Consider the following 14,719-nt stretch of genomic DNA (forward strand, 5'->3'; position numbering starts at 1 on the left):
CAATTCAGCATTTAAAATAATGTCATTTACAGTTAAGTCTGGTGGTGAATAAGTAAATATTTTCATATGGACCAAGCTTAAGGATTGCTTCTATAAAATAAAAAAGGCTTAATGTAGAGGGCCCCCTGGGAAAGCACTGGGCATTCCTTAATTATTGTCAGCTGAACCCAGTGGCATCGGCAAAGCCACACCCTGGGAAAACGCCTTGCCAAAAGGGCAAGGGTGTTGTCAGCTTGACCTTCATTTCAGCCCATGGTGTGGGGAAGTGGTTTTGATATCTAAATCCAGCCTAGCACCAGGAATGCTCAGGGCCTACTCAAGAATGCAAATAATCTCCTTTTGTCTTGACCTTTTGGTGAAACTTCCCGATATTTGGGATATAAAATAAACTTGGCTCTGGGTCCCTGTCCCTGTCTCTCCATCAGAAGAGGACGGTGGTCCCACCTGGTCCCAGCTTTTTCCTTCTACCTCTGTGTCTTATCTCTTTCTTTTATTTCTCAATGCCCAGCCGCCCCTACTCAGGAACTAGACCCGCTCTCTAGCCACACTGGACGCAGAAAGAAATACCTACAGCTTAATTTTCAGGTACTAGCTTAAAAGATGGTACTAATTTGGATATGTAATTTTTTAAATTCTTCCTCTCCTCCAAAATGACATCACTACTTTATAGTCATACCTCATTGGATGGGTAAATTAAGCCAGACTTTTGAAAATCACAATATACATTGGGAAATTAGTATTCTTTGTGATGTTTACATTAAATGTTTTCTTTGGAATTCAGAGAAAAGACCACTAGATGCCACTGTTGTTTTTTTAAGGTTATAAAACAGGATGAAAGAACAGTTCAGAATAACAAAATCAATTTTCATGTCATAATGAACACTAGAAGAGAAATTGTTGGATTATGTCCAATAAAGAGCCAAGACCTTGTTTTCACTACACAGAAGTTTATTGTGAAAGTAAATTAAACATACAAACACACAGTATGGCTAATAGTGGCAAAAGCAATCTGGTAGGTTAAGGCAAGTTTTAATGGAGATGAATTTAGAAAAGATGATGCAATGGTGTAATTTTGTTTAAATATAAGTTTTGAAAAAATATCAGATTGCATCAATAACTTAATAAAAGTAGTTTTCAAAGTCTGCACTATTGGAGAAAAAGGGCTCATGATCTTAATGCCAGCATTAAGACAGACAAAAGCAGCACAATGCTAGATGACAGGAAAAATTCAGTATTTACAGAAGAATGGCAACATGAACACTTAATAGCTTTTGATCATAGTTACTGGTGGACTAAAAGCAATAGAGAATAATGTACCATCATCATCATTGTTATTAAAAAAAATTTTAAGTGCAGAAGTCAAAAACCAAGGAGCTTTGTGATAAAGTAACCTTAAAACACCACTGTAAGGACCACTTAAAAGGCGATTCCCTCAGGGGAAATTAGGGCACTGAGTGTGTAAACATGTGAGCTGTACAACACCAAATAACAACCAAATTCATTCATAGTACTTAGTTACACAAGATTAGCATGGTCTTTTATGATGTATTATTGTTTATAACAATTTAAACACACTCCTTTACCATGCATGACTTCAAATATATAACAAACATTTTTATTCTGAGATACTGGATATGTTTATGAATTATAAGACCTATGTACAATGAAAGTCATACCTCCCTCATCAATCAAGTAAATATATGTATATATATATACTAGTGTATATATATATATATGTGTGTTTTAAATGCAATGACCTTATTCAGAATTCAGTTCATTTTCTGAACTGACCATGTCAGTTTTTCAAATTCTTTAAAATAATGCCATTCTATTATGATAAAATACATTTTCGCAAAAAATTCAGAAATGTAGTAACATTTAATGAATGTGACCATGAAAAATATTTGTAAGGAGGTGCCAAATGACTTAGCACTTTTTTCCAGTCTTGTATTAAAAACAAAACAAAACAAAAAAAACAAGTTGCATTCACTTTGACAGTGAGCCTATTTAAAAAATATTCCCATACTAATTCATCTCAAAAGGTTCTACTAATAGTCCTTTTGGAAAATACCATATATATAACCTGTTAATTTTCCCCCCATAATAATTAATGGAAGAAAACGTATCCTCTGCACAGATGAACATTTTCTCTCTAAGACTAATCTTTTATCACCCAGCATTGTTTTTACAAAAGCATGCATTATAAAATATACATAAAAGCAGCTATCTTAAACATGATTTTAATACAGTATTACCTTTGTAGCTGATTCATCACTGTCTCCAGTTTAATATGCTGTTACATACATGAAGAAGCTCCAGTATCCCTTTTCTGATTGACTTAAAAAAAAGAAAATCCCTGAATAAAACAGAAGCCAGCCTGCGACTTCTTTAGGCATTTCAGTAGAATATTATAATTTAAGGAGAATATCTCCACACAAAACTCATGATTATAGAACAGAATCTAAAATAGATCTGGGGAAGATTAGAATCAATGCCAATTAAAAATTTTTATATTTAAGAAGGAAAGAAAAGGAGCTGATTATCAACATTTAAAAGGATACTGCAACTTTAACTGTAAACTTTGTTAGAAGGCTGTGGTAGACAGCTCTATGCTACTAGGGTTTTAGCTTGTAAATAATGCAAATACATCAGCAGTTTTAAAATGCCATAGACAATAAAAACACATTAAGAAAATGGGGGAAACAAAACAAAAAAACAAGAATGCCTAGCTAAAATGCAGCTGTATAACAACACATCTAAAATCACACAAAAAAAGAAAAGAAAAATTAGAGTAACTGATTAGGAATAAAACCCTCTGATAAAAATTTCAATTTCTTGACTTGTTTTTAAATGACATCAACTTTTAAATTAAAATGGAGGACAAATAAGAGCTTTACAAGTAGACAGTTTCAACTCACTAAAATAATGCCAACAAGGTAAGTTTGCATAGAAAAAATGTAAAATCATTACTGGCTACATGCATACAAAATTAGAAATTCAGGTTATTATAATCATAGTGCAAAACCATGGCAGTTTGTGATGTCTTGTTACTGCCTAAGGTTGAGAGATAGGCTGTATGTAGTACCTCCAGTTATCACAGTTTCTGGTCTTTTAATCAATTATTTTTGTCGACTAGAAACAATGTACATGGAAAGATTTGGGGGGCACATCTGCTGTGCTACTAATTAACGAAGTTTGAAGTCATCACCACCTAAATTGGAACCAGGACTAGGGTCTTGTTGTCTTCTTGCCTGCAATGACAAAAATCATAGTTTGGGGTCAAAATGTGTTTGAAAATCCAAGTGCTAGGTAAATATGACAGTAGCACATAAGAAAAGTTTGCAACTTAAATGTTTTCAGCCAATATCTACCCACATGTAAGAGGAAAAAGAACAATTTAAATTATGTATGAAAAAAAAAAAATAAAATAAATTATGTATGAAATATTTGGCTAAAGTTTCCTTAAAAACCAAGAATAAAAATATTGTTATATTTAAAAGAACATTACTGAAACATGTACCATGTATAAAAGAACAACAAATCTACATTTACTCTTTTGGGACTAAAGGGTTTAACTTATAACATAGTTGCTATTATTTATCCATTTTACAGCTAAAGAAAAATGGTTGAAAATGTAATGAATTTCATCTCTTACTGAATTCCTTCTCTGCCACCTGAACTTGAACTAAAAATCTCCACCTCAAGAAATAAAATCCAGAATTACTATGGATAAAATATTGTCTTCCAAAAGCAAAAATAGGAATGTAAAATTAGAGTTCTTGGTGCACTTGTATACCCAGAAGTATCTTTACAACAATACTTAACAACTAAGACGCTTGACAATTATAAACACTGAGGATTTTAAGTTTTACTTTATAATAAAGATTTCCTAGTTAAACTATTTATGGCAAGTTATAGAGAACATCTAACAACTAACATACTGTGTATGACACTCTGATAATATAACATAGTGCCACTTTGGTCCACACACAATATTTCAGTCTATTTCAGGAATTCCAGTGCACGCTTCCTCATAAGCTTTCTTTAGTGACTACTAATGTCAGTCAAACATAAACATCTGTTGGTATACAGAACTTGGCTCCTTCAACAACAGTTTTCCTATGTTAAATAAGGGCAACTCATTTTACCAATTGCTTACACAAAAAACTTTGAGGTCACCCATAATATCTCTTTCTCTCACACCCAACATCAAATTATGACACCTCTAACTTGAAGTATATTCTGAAATAAAATAAATATATCCTGAATGTTACCACTTCTGACTATCCTTACCATACTCACCCTATTCCAAGCCACCATCTTTTTTCATCTGGATCTTGTTTTTAGCCCCCTATGTTACATACCAACAATTGGGATTAACTGCAATTATCCATGCAATCTTTAGCTAAATGGAATCATGTATCAATATCACAACTGAATCTCCACTTTCTGTCAGTTTTTAGAAACAAATTTAATAAAAAATCAAAGTATTTCAATTCTTAATATCAAAAACAGTGATTAGAGCATTGACACTCAAAGAACCATCTCAACAAGTCACACGTGTACTGTTAAGATCAAGTTTAGTCAGAAGTTTCAGCTAAGTCATCATTTCTCAAGAGCGTTATGTTATTTAGACAGACACGATACTGCCTTATTCACTTTAAATAAAATCCAACACTAACTTCTATAAGTCTTTCTTATAAATTTTTATATTTCTCTAGCAGATTTTATTTTTTATTTTTGTCTTCACCTTAGGATATGTTTACTGATTTGAGGGAGGAAGGGAGGGAAGTGAGAGGGAGGGAGAAGAGAGGGAGGAAAGAAAGGAGTGTGTGTGGGGGGAAACATCGCTAGGTTGCCTCCCAAACACGCCCTAGACCTGGGATCAAACCCTGCAACCTGGGTATGTGCCCTGACCAGAAAAGGACCAGCAACCTTTTGGTGCATGGGACGATGCTCAACCAACTGAGCCACACTGGCCAGGGCAGACTTTATTGTTTTTATTATCAGATTGCACACTAACTTTTAGGGCATTCCTTTCAATGAACTAATCAGATTCAAGTTATGCTGCATGGTTATAGACTGAAAGAGCTATGGAATATACATGGGTCAGAAAAACAATTTATGTTCCATATGGAATCAATGCTAAATGTAGTATAAGGACAGATCAATTCTGCAAAATCAGAGATGATATGAGTATTGGGTTTCAGTCAATGAAGGGTAGAAAGAGGCTGAGCAATGAAGAAACACTGAGAAAAATCAATCCTAATTATCCTACCTAATAAAGAGGTAATATGCAAATTGACTGTCACTCCAACACACAAGATGGCTGCCCCCATGTGGACACAAGATGACCGCCACAAGATGGCTGGCAGGGGAGGGCAGTTGTGGGCAATAAGGCCAGCAGGGGAGAAACCAGGCCTGCAAGGGAGGGCAGTTGGGGGTGATCGGGCCTGCAGGGGAGGGCATTTAGGGGCAACCAGGCCTGCAGGGAAGGGCAGTTGGGGGTGACCAGACTGGCAGGGGAGGGCAGTTAGGGGCAATCAGACTGGTAGGGGAGCAGTTAGGTGTCAATCAGGCTGGCAGGGGAGGAGTTAGGGGGTGATCAGGCTGTTAGGCAGAAGCGGTTAGGGGCAATCAGGCAGGCAGGCAGGGAGGCAGGCAAGCACTTGGGAGCCAGCAGTCCTGAATTGTGAGAGGGGTCCCAGATTGGAGAGGGTGCAGGCTGGGCTGAGGGACACACACAAACCTACCAATTTATATTTATAAATCACTACAAATCTACCAATACTTTGTGAAAAGCACATTTTAGCTTTTGTCTTGAGATAAGAGTAATTTTCAAATTATCTTAATAATAAAGGGATGAGCCCTAGTTGGTTTGGCTCATTGGATAGAGCAGCAGCCTATGGACTAAAAGGGTCCCAGGTTTGATTCCGGTCAAGAAAACATGGCCAGGTTGCAGGCTCGATCCCCAGTGTGGGGGATGCAGGAGGCAGCCAATCAATGATTCTCTCTCATCATTGGTGTTTCTATCTCTCTCTCCCTCTCCCTTTCTCTAGGAAATCAATAAAAAAATATTTAAAAAAATAATTATTAAAATAATAATAATAATAATAATAATAATAAAGGGATGACTCCAAAGGAGTACAAAGAATCAGCAGCAGCTGGAGTTCTCCCTGATCATGGCTATGCTGAAGTTACCATAGGTTTCTTTATATTTTGCTATTTGTGTTTTTAGTTTCTATTTACATTGTTAAGAAGAAATGAGATAGATATAAGTCATGTGAAGGAGGGTCAATAGGAAAATTAAAAGAGAAATCTGATAGAGTATGAATGAGAGCGGAAGAGGGAAGAATGAGAGAGCTGGGAGACTGGAAGGAAATTTAATGCTAGAATAGATGTATGGGCTGCCACAAGAAGGAGACAAATACAAAAACAGATTTAGGTTCAGTGAAATTGCTTCCACAGGACAAATTCAACAAATGTATGAGCTGTCTTAAGAAGCAATGCTTTCTACTATGGCAGTTTTCTAATGGAGGCTGGATGTTTTAGAATAGGGTTTTTGTTTGTTTGTTTGTTTTTTTATAGATTTATCTGAGGAATTGTCCTTTTTTAAAATATATTTTATTGATTTTTTTACAGAGAGGAAGGGAGAGGGATAGAGAGTTAGAAACATTGATGAGAGAGAAACATTGATCAGCCGCCTCCTGCACACCCCCCACCGAGGATGTGCCTGCAACCAAGGTACATGCCCTTGATCGGAATCGAACCTGGGACCCTTGAGTCCGCAGGCCAACGCTCTATCCACTGAGCCAAACCCGTCAGGGCTAGAATAGGGTTTTAATGTAAAGCAGATATGAGGCTGTTCAGAATACAATGTCTTTAATATTTAATCTAGATAACTTTACTACAGACCTTTCTGTCAGTTGCCCTTGTTTTCTTTCTTTCTCTCTCTTTCTTTATTCCTAATATATTTTTATTGATTTCAGAAAGGAAGGGAGAGGGAGAGATAGAAACATCAACGATGAGAGAGAATCATTGATCAGCCGCCTCCTGCATAACCCCTACTGGGGATCGATCCTGCAACCCAGGCATGTGCCCTTGACCAAATCAAACCTGGGACCCTTCAGTCGGCAGGCTGACACTGTAGCCACTGAGCCAAACCAGCTGGGGCTTGTTTTCTTTCTTTTAATATATGACCCAGAAACAGGGCAAATACAGTTTCTAGGAGGCAACCATGGCATGAGTCCAAAATGAAGAGACAAAATGTCACCAGACGTCGAAGTTTTCCCTACTACTCAGAAATGTGCAAAAGTGGCCAAGAGCAGGGATAACCAAAAGAAAAAGAAGAAAATTTCTTGGTTGATTTTCATTCTTTTATTATTAAGATCATCAAATTCTCCCATGAGAAAATGCCCTAATAATTAAAAACAGCTAAACAGGAGACTCTTTCCCCCTCTCCACATGGGAGTCTGTGCTTGTTTCTCAATAAATTTCTATCTTTGCTATTAAAAAAATAAAAAATAGTTAAACATTGTTGGGGGTGTGCAGGATAGGAGCAGCCTATTAATGATTCTCTCTCACCACTGATGTTTCTCTCTCTCTCTCCCTCTTCCTTCCTCTCTGAAATCAATAAAAATATATTTTAAAAAAGTATACCACTTCATAAATATTTTAACTATAAAGTGTATTTCAAAATAAAAGATAGTAAAAATAATCCACATTTCTGGGCTTGGATAGGGATGGCTCTACCACCTTAGCTATGTGATCTCAGACAAGCTTCTTATCCTCTCTCAGACTCAGTTCTTCAAAATAGAGACACACTTTCTAAGAGAATTTAAGAATCAAGGGTAAAGCAAATATTGTAGTGTATCCAGCTGTGTCATCATTTCTCATGTGTGGCACATACTTGGCACTCATGCTGCTGTTATTAGAACTAAGCTGCTCATCACGTCTCAATTTATCTATATGAACCTTTCAAAAGTTAAAAAAAATCTGCCAAAACCGGTTTGGCTCAGTGGATAGAGCGTCGGCCTGCGGACTCAAGGGTCCCAGGTTCGATTCCGGTCAAGGGCATGTACCTTGGTTGCGGGCACATCCCCAGTAGGGGGCGTGCAGGAGGCAGCTGATCGATGTTTCTCTCTCATCGATGTTTCTAACTCTCTATCCCTCTCCCTTCCTCTCTTCCTCTCTGTAAAAAAATCAATAAAATATATTAAAAAAAAAAAGTTAAAAAAAATCTGAATCCTGCGGTTAAGGGTAATTTTACAAACTAAAACAAGATTAAAACAAATTTTAATAAAGTCTACATTTCCTACATCAGACAGCAAACTGAGACACTCTCTCAGTGTGGGAGAAGACAAATTTAGTATCCTCTTCCTCATTAATCCTTTTCTGAGTCTCATTCTTAGTCCCAGTTCATAGTTCATATTTCCAGTTTACTCTCATCTAATGCCTTTAGCCAACAGACACCTCAGGAAGGCCAGTAAAGACAGATTCTTATGTTAATTGGTCCCTCCTTACCCAAATATGAGTGTTGGTAGAGTTAAGTGATTTGAAAACTGAAGTCTGTGGGAATTTAAAACGAAAAAGGTTGGGATTTTTTTTCTTGGACCACACAGAATAGAAGGCTCCAAAAACATACAAAACACAAATACAAAAAAACCACATAAAGCCTTTGCCTGTTTTTACTTCCAAATAGTTTCCACATAAAATTCTTCTATGATTTGCTGAAATGCATTAAAACTGCCTAAAGCTGAATAAGCAATAATTATTTACCCCCCATTCTGACATTAAAGATAACAACTTATTTGCTAACACTTTATAACCTAACCAATACCAGTTTCTAGATACTAGAGAAAATGTCATTCAGCACTGTCACTTTGCAGCTGAATTAAGAACAAACAGTGCCATATTACAGTTTTAGGTTAAGAGACCAATCAAGAAAGCTGTTTCTAGTCACAGAGTGCGTACAAGCTGCTATCAAACTGATGAGAGGTATATTTTCCATTTATCTATGACCAGAGCATGTAGCCTGTCCCTTATTAACCTCAACCTCCCTCAACAAAAGCCAAAAGTAAGGTATTTGAATTATAGTTACAGAGATATGTAACCTGAAGAGAGCTGCCATAGGTAGCATGTCAACATTTTCAAATCAGGGGAGAAAAGGCACTAGGCTACTTCTATGTGGCAACAGGCATTAAATGGCAGGCGCATTTCATAGAATAAATGTCTGTGATTATTTTATTTATTTAAAAATATATTTTTACTGATTTCAGAGACTAAGGGCCAGGGAGAGAGACAGAAACATCAATGATGAGACAGAATCATTGATCAGCTGCCTCCTGCACGCCCTCTACTGGGGATTGAACCTGCAACCCAGGCTTGTGCCCTTGACTGGAATCGAACCTGGGACCCTTCAGTCTGTAGGCTGACGCTCTATCCACTGAGCCAACCATCCAGAGCTATTTTTCCTTTTAAAAAGTCTACATTTTTTTAAGTCTACAGAAGAGTGCACAAATCATAAATATGTACCTTGGTGAGTTTTCACTAAGTGAACACACCCATGTAACCAGCATCCAGATCAAGAAATATAACATTACCAAAACTTAGGAAGTTCTCCTTATACCTTCTCCCCCGGGTAACTGCTATCTTGATCTCCAAAGAATCAAGAAAAGTACAAAATCTCTTATTGTTAGAGAAATACACAAACAGCCCGGCCAGTGTGGCTCAGTGGATTGAGCATAGTCCCATGCACCAAGAGGTCACCTGTTTGATTCCCAGTCAGGGCACATGCCAGGGTTGCAGGCTCAATCCCTAGTAGGAGGGCGTGCAGGAGGCAGCTGATCTCTTTCTCATTGATGTTTCTACCTCTCTCTCCCTCTCCTTTCCTATCTAAAAATCAGTAATAAAAACAAAAAATATTTAAAAATACACAAACAACCCTGGCCAGTGTGGCTCAGTTGGTTGGGTGTTAATCCCATGTATCAGAAGGTCACTGGTTCAAATTGAGATTGGGGCTCATGCCCAGGTTGCAGGCTCAATCCCCAGTGGAGGGGTGTACAGATGGCTGATCCATGAATTGATGTTTCATTCCCTCTCCCTTCCTCTGTCTCTAAATATCAATTTTAAAAAATACACAAACCAAAAAACAAACACAAAACCAGAATCTAAAGTAGCTTTGCAAAATAATATCTGAAGTGAGGATATGCCTGCCTTTACTGAGAGTCCAGATACGTTGTGAATCAAGGTACACAGAATAAGGAGGTGAAGAAAGAAGCTTGCACTGAGCATCAATATAAGTGTTAGATACTGAGCAACCCATGAGGAAAGGTGTTAGCCCTGTTTTATGGATGAGGCTCAAGAAAATAAGCAGCTTTCCCAATGTCATATGGTAACAAGTAGTGGGGCTAGGATTTAAAACCAAGGAAATCTATTATAAACCTCTTGTTCATTCTTCTATAACAAAGATTCTCAAGTTACATGCTGCCAACTACTAGGTTCCCTGAAAATACCCCACAGACTCTAGAGGGACACCAGGATAATCTCTACCTCTGATTCACTGAGCAGTACCCCTGTATCTATTTTATCTATTGGGGTTCTGTATAAAATTTCAAATGGAGAAAGGATTTTACATTTTTTAAAGCAACCTATATGCCAGAGAATACAGACAAGCAAAAGTCTTCAATTTTCACCATTCTATGTTAACATTAAAAACAAATTTTATTTCTTTTCTAAATAGGTAATATGCACATGATATAAGATTCAAAAGGTACAAAAAACAAATAGTGAAAAGTAATCCTCCTCCTGTGTGGCCCGTAGATATCCGATTCCCTCTGTAATTCCCAGTTCCAGTTTCTTACTGTATCCATACTAGAGAGGCTATGCACAAACAAATATGTGTGTGTATTCCTTTAAAAAATACCCACAGGGTAATAAGATATTATTATACACAGTGTTCTGTTCTTTTTGCATATCATTTTACTATATACCAAAGATTTAACAGTACTTGGACAAGGTTACTAAAATAATGTTTATTCATTTCACTATGGTTTTTCAATTGCCAAATTAATGATAATTTGTCATTACCTCTAAAAGATAAAGAAAATATCCGACTACTAAAATACCCTTTTCCAGAAAAAGAAAATGCTATATCCTACCATGGATAATGGATTAAAACTTTCTAAATTTTACAAATGGTAAAACAGAAACATGTCCAATGAATTTTTTTTAAATGATTTCAGGTTAAAAGACTGGTGAAAATCAAACCCACTGGGCTGTTAACCATGTGGGGTTCTGCTTCCTGCTGTCAGAAACCTCAACCTTACACATATATTAAATGCTCATGAGCACCACAATTATAAGTTTAGCATAGCAGGGCCAGAGGTCACAGAGTTATCCAAACAGGGGTGGGACATCCCTAAGCCTCTGTGCTGCCAGGATCTCAAGCTTCCAAGGACTATCTACTACTGGGTTACTACCACCCACGAATTACCATTGCTCCTTGGACTCCATCTCACCAGGCATCAGGACCACCCACTGGAACCATTATTATTCTCTTCTGTCTCAGCCTTTTCCTTTCCAGGTAAAATGATTTCTAAACTCTCCTGGCAGATTTTATTTTTTAACTTAATCATCTTTATGGGTGATATGGAAATTCATTTCCCAGTGCTAGCCTGTACTTGCGAAGAACTTTTGGTTAGGAAACTGATTTAAGCCTTCTTTCTTCCTTCTATTAACCAACTATTTAAAAGAAAGTCAATTAATTTTTCTCAGTTTCTTCAACTGTAATAAGAATGTTAAGCTGAATGTAAGAAAACAAATTGTTTTAAAATAAAATTGTGATTAAAAAAATCAAAACTAAAACAAACAAAAGAAAAGAAAGTTTGTTCCATTATATAAGGCCTCTTACAGATACTTTAATTACAGGAAGAAAACATTTTTAATGTTCTCTTTTTAGGAAAAAGGAGGTAAACTGCAAGAAAACAAGCTGACATAGGAATTTGTTATGGATTTTTTTTAAGGGAAGCAAAAGCACAAATTGGTAGTTACAAATAGTTACAGAATAGTCACAGAGATATAAATTACAACATAGGGAATATACTAGTATAGTCAATAATATAACTAGAGGCCCAGTGCACGCGGGAGGGGTCCCTCAGCCAGGCCTGCGCCCTCTCACAATCCGGGACCCCTTGGGGGATGTCCACCTGTCAGACATCCCTCTGCAGTCCGGGGCTCTTGCAGTTCAGGATGCCTCGCTCCTTTGCCGCCTGCCTGCAGCAGAGGCACCACAGCTGCACTCGCTGTGAGCCCAGCTTCTGGCTGAGCAGCGCTCCTCCTTTGGGAGTGCGTTAGCCACCAGGGGGCAGCTCCTGCATTGTCTGCCACGTAGTGGTCAGTGAGTGTCATAGCGACCAGTTATTCTGCTGTTCAGTCAATTTGCAGATTAGGCTTTTATTATATAGGATTATGTATGGGGCAAGTTGGGTTCTTGAAATATCGGGGGATCACTTTGTAAAGTATATGACTGTTTAACCACTGTGCTGTACACCTGAAACTAATACAGAGTAATATTGAATGTAAACTGTAATTCTAAAAAATATATATATAAGTAAATAATAAAAAGGGAAGTACAATATACATATGCAAAGTGCCAAAAGACATACATACCCCAAACTCCCTTAAGTGACTGGCAGTGCAAGCTCTGGAGTCTGATTCCTGCCCTATTTTCTAGATGACAGTTCTCTACAAGAACTGATGTTTTAAATTATTGCCATAAAGACCTACAAGATCTTAAATCATTGATGAAAATCTAATAATTTTTTTCTATGCTCTAGGCCATAAGCAAGGAAAGTGCCCTGATATACTTAAGAGAACTTAAAGGATATTCTTATTAGCCATATAATTCAATTAACTGGAACCATCACTGGGTAGAGCTTTTAGTGAGAAATACTTTAGATCTATTATTTATTGTAGGCATACACATACCAAGCACCATACTAAGTGCTTTACAAGCATTTTCCCATTTAATTTTCACAACAATTTCTATGAGAAATCTCTTAAGAGAGATTGGCAAGTGATGGAGCAGGAGTCTCAACTAGGTCTGACTGTGAAGCCCATGCTCTCAAATCACTGACAGAAAACCAACTGGAAACTATCCGCACAATAAATTATTTGACACCTTCATCAACAGACTGTATTTTGCTTTAAACAAGTATAAACACACACATATAAACTCACACGTCAAAATGTTTTTCTTCGAGTAAAATTGTTTATAAGAATAATCAAACTAATCCTGGCTGGGTTTCTCAGTGGCTAGAGTGTTGCCCCAAAGACCAAAGGGTTGAGGGTTCGATTCCCGGTTCAATCCCCAGCCCTGGTCAGGGCGATGTCTCTCTCTCTCTCACGTGGATGTTTCTCTCTCTTTTTCTCTCCCCCTACCCCCTCTAGGGAAAAAAAAAAAAAATCAATGAAAAAAAATATCTTCACTCTTCAGGTGAGGATTAAAAAAAATAGACAATCAAACATTTTGGAAAGATAATTCTTATTTTCAACTAATCTAGAATTTTATTTAAAGTAAAATATATACAACTTCCTAAATAACTGTTCCATTAATTAACATTCTTTTTTTAAAAAAATATATTTTATTGATATTTTACAGAGAGGAAGGGAGAGGGATAGAGAGCTAGAAACATCGATGAGAGAGAAACATCGATCAGCTGCCTCCTGCACACCTCCCACTGGGGATGTGCCCGCAACCAAGGTACATGCCCTTGACCGGAATTGAACCGGGGACCCTTGAGTCCGCAGGCCGACGCTCTATCCACTGAGCCAAACCGGTTTTGGCTAATTAATATTCTTTAAATGGAATGTAGCTGAAGGACACGTTTTATACAATAATTCTTATATTCATTTATAGCCATGTTAGCTAGTTCCAGAAAGATTGACCAATCATATTCTGGGACATAACAAGATCTTTTACTCCTTCTGCCCAGAATGTTCTCTCTAGTTTGTTGAACTGGCAAATTTATAATCTTCCTTCAAACCCCTGTAAGTGTATTCTCTTGTGAATCCCCCATGCAGAGGCAGATGTAAGTATTCTGCCCTCCACACTGCCACTGTTCCCCTTCTGAACCTCCATTGTGCATGGCTGCTGCCAAAATAGACTGCAGTTATCTGTGTATCATCTATTTCCCTCAAGCCTGACAGTTGCTCAAGTACAGAAACCATATATCTATTTCCTAGTTCCTAGTGCAGAATCCAGCCCAATACAGTTGGGATTCATTACTTAATAAATAACCTAATGTATATAAACCAATAAATTATAAACATTTAAATCTCTTTAGAGACCACTAACGTGTATGTTTCTATTTTAACTAACCTAGAGGCTATCCAGCCTTGGGCAAACTACGGCCCACGGGCCGGATCCGGCTGTTCTATCCGGTTCTCTTGCTCTCCCCTCCGCTCCTTTACTTTGAATTTATATTAGTTCACACAAACACTCCATCCATGCTTTTGTTCCGGCCCTCCGGTCCAGTTTAAGAACCCATTGTGGCCCTCGAGTCAAAAAGTTTGCCCACCCCTGGGTAATTCTAGTTTTCAAAGAGGTAGGATAGGAGCTGTTTTTAACAATCTCCACTTAACAACTAAACAACAATGTACAAAACACTGTGGTGGGTAGTGTGGAAGTTAAAAAATCAGAGTCCCCATCTCACTGGGG

General features: G+C 37.4%; 1 protein-coding gene across 3 annotated transcripts in view; it reads right to left on the reverse strand.

Annotated features, from left to right (window-relative positions):
- Nucleotides 1-936: 936 nt before the first annotated feature.
- The window catches only part of CBFB (core-binding factor subunit beta), a 62,555-nt gene continuing 48,772 nt past the window's right edge, over nucleotides 937-14,719 (reverse strand). For all 3 annotated transcript variants that reach the window (XM_080644725.1, XM_080644724.1, XM_080644726.1), the window contains exon 6: nucleotides 937-3,251. In XM_080644725.1, coding sequence (XP_080500851.1) covers nucleotides 3,229-3,251 — 23 coding nt within the window. In that variant the 3' untranslated portion in view covers nucleotides 937-3,228. The remainder of the gene's footprint in view (nucleotides 3,252-14,719) is intronic.

Source organism: Plecotus auritus, assembly GCF_963455305.1.
Source record: "Plecotus auritus genome assembly, chromosome: 10".
In the NCBI taxonomy this organism is placed as follows: Eukaryota; Metazoa; Chordata; class Mammalia; order Chiroptera; family Vespertilionidae; genus Plecotus; species Plecotus auritus.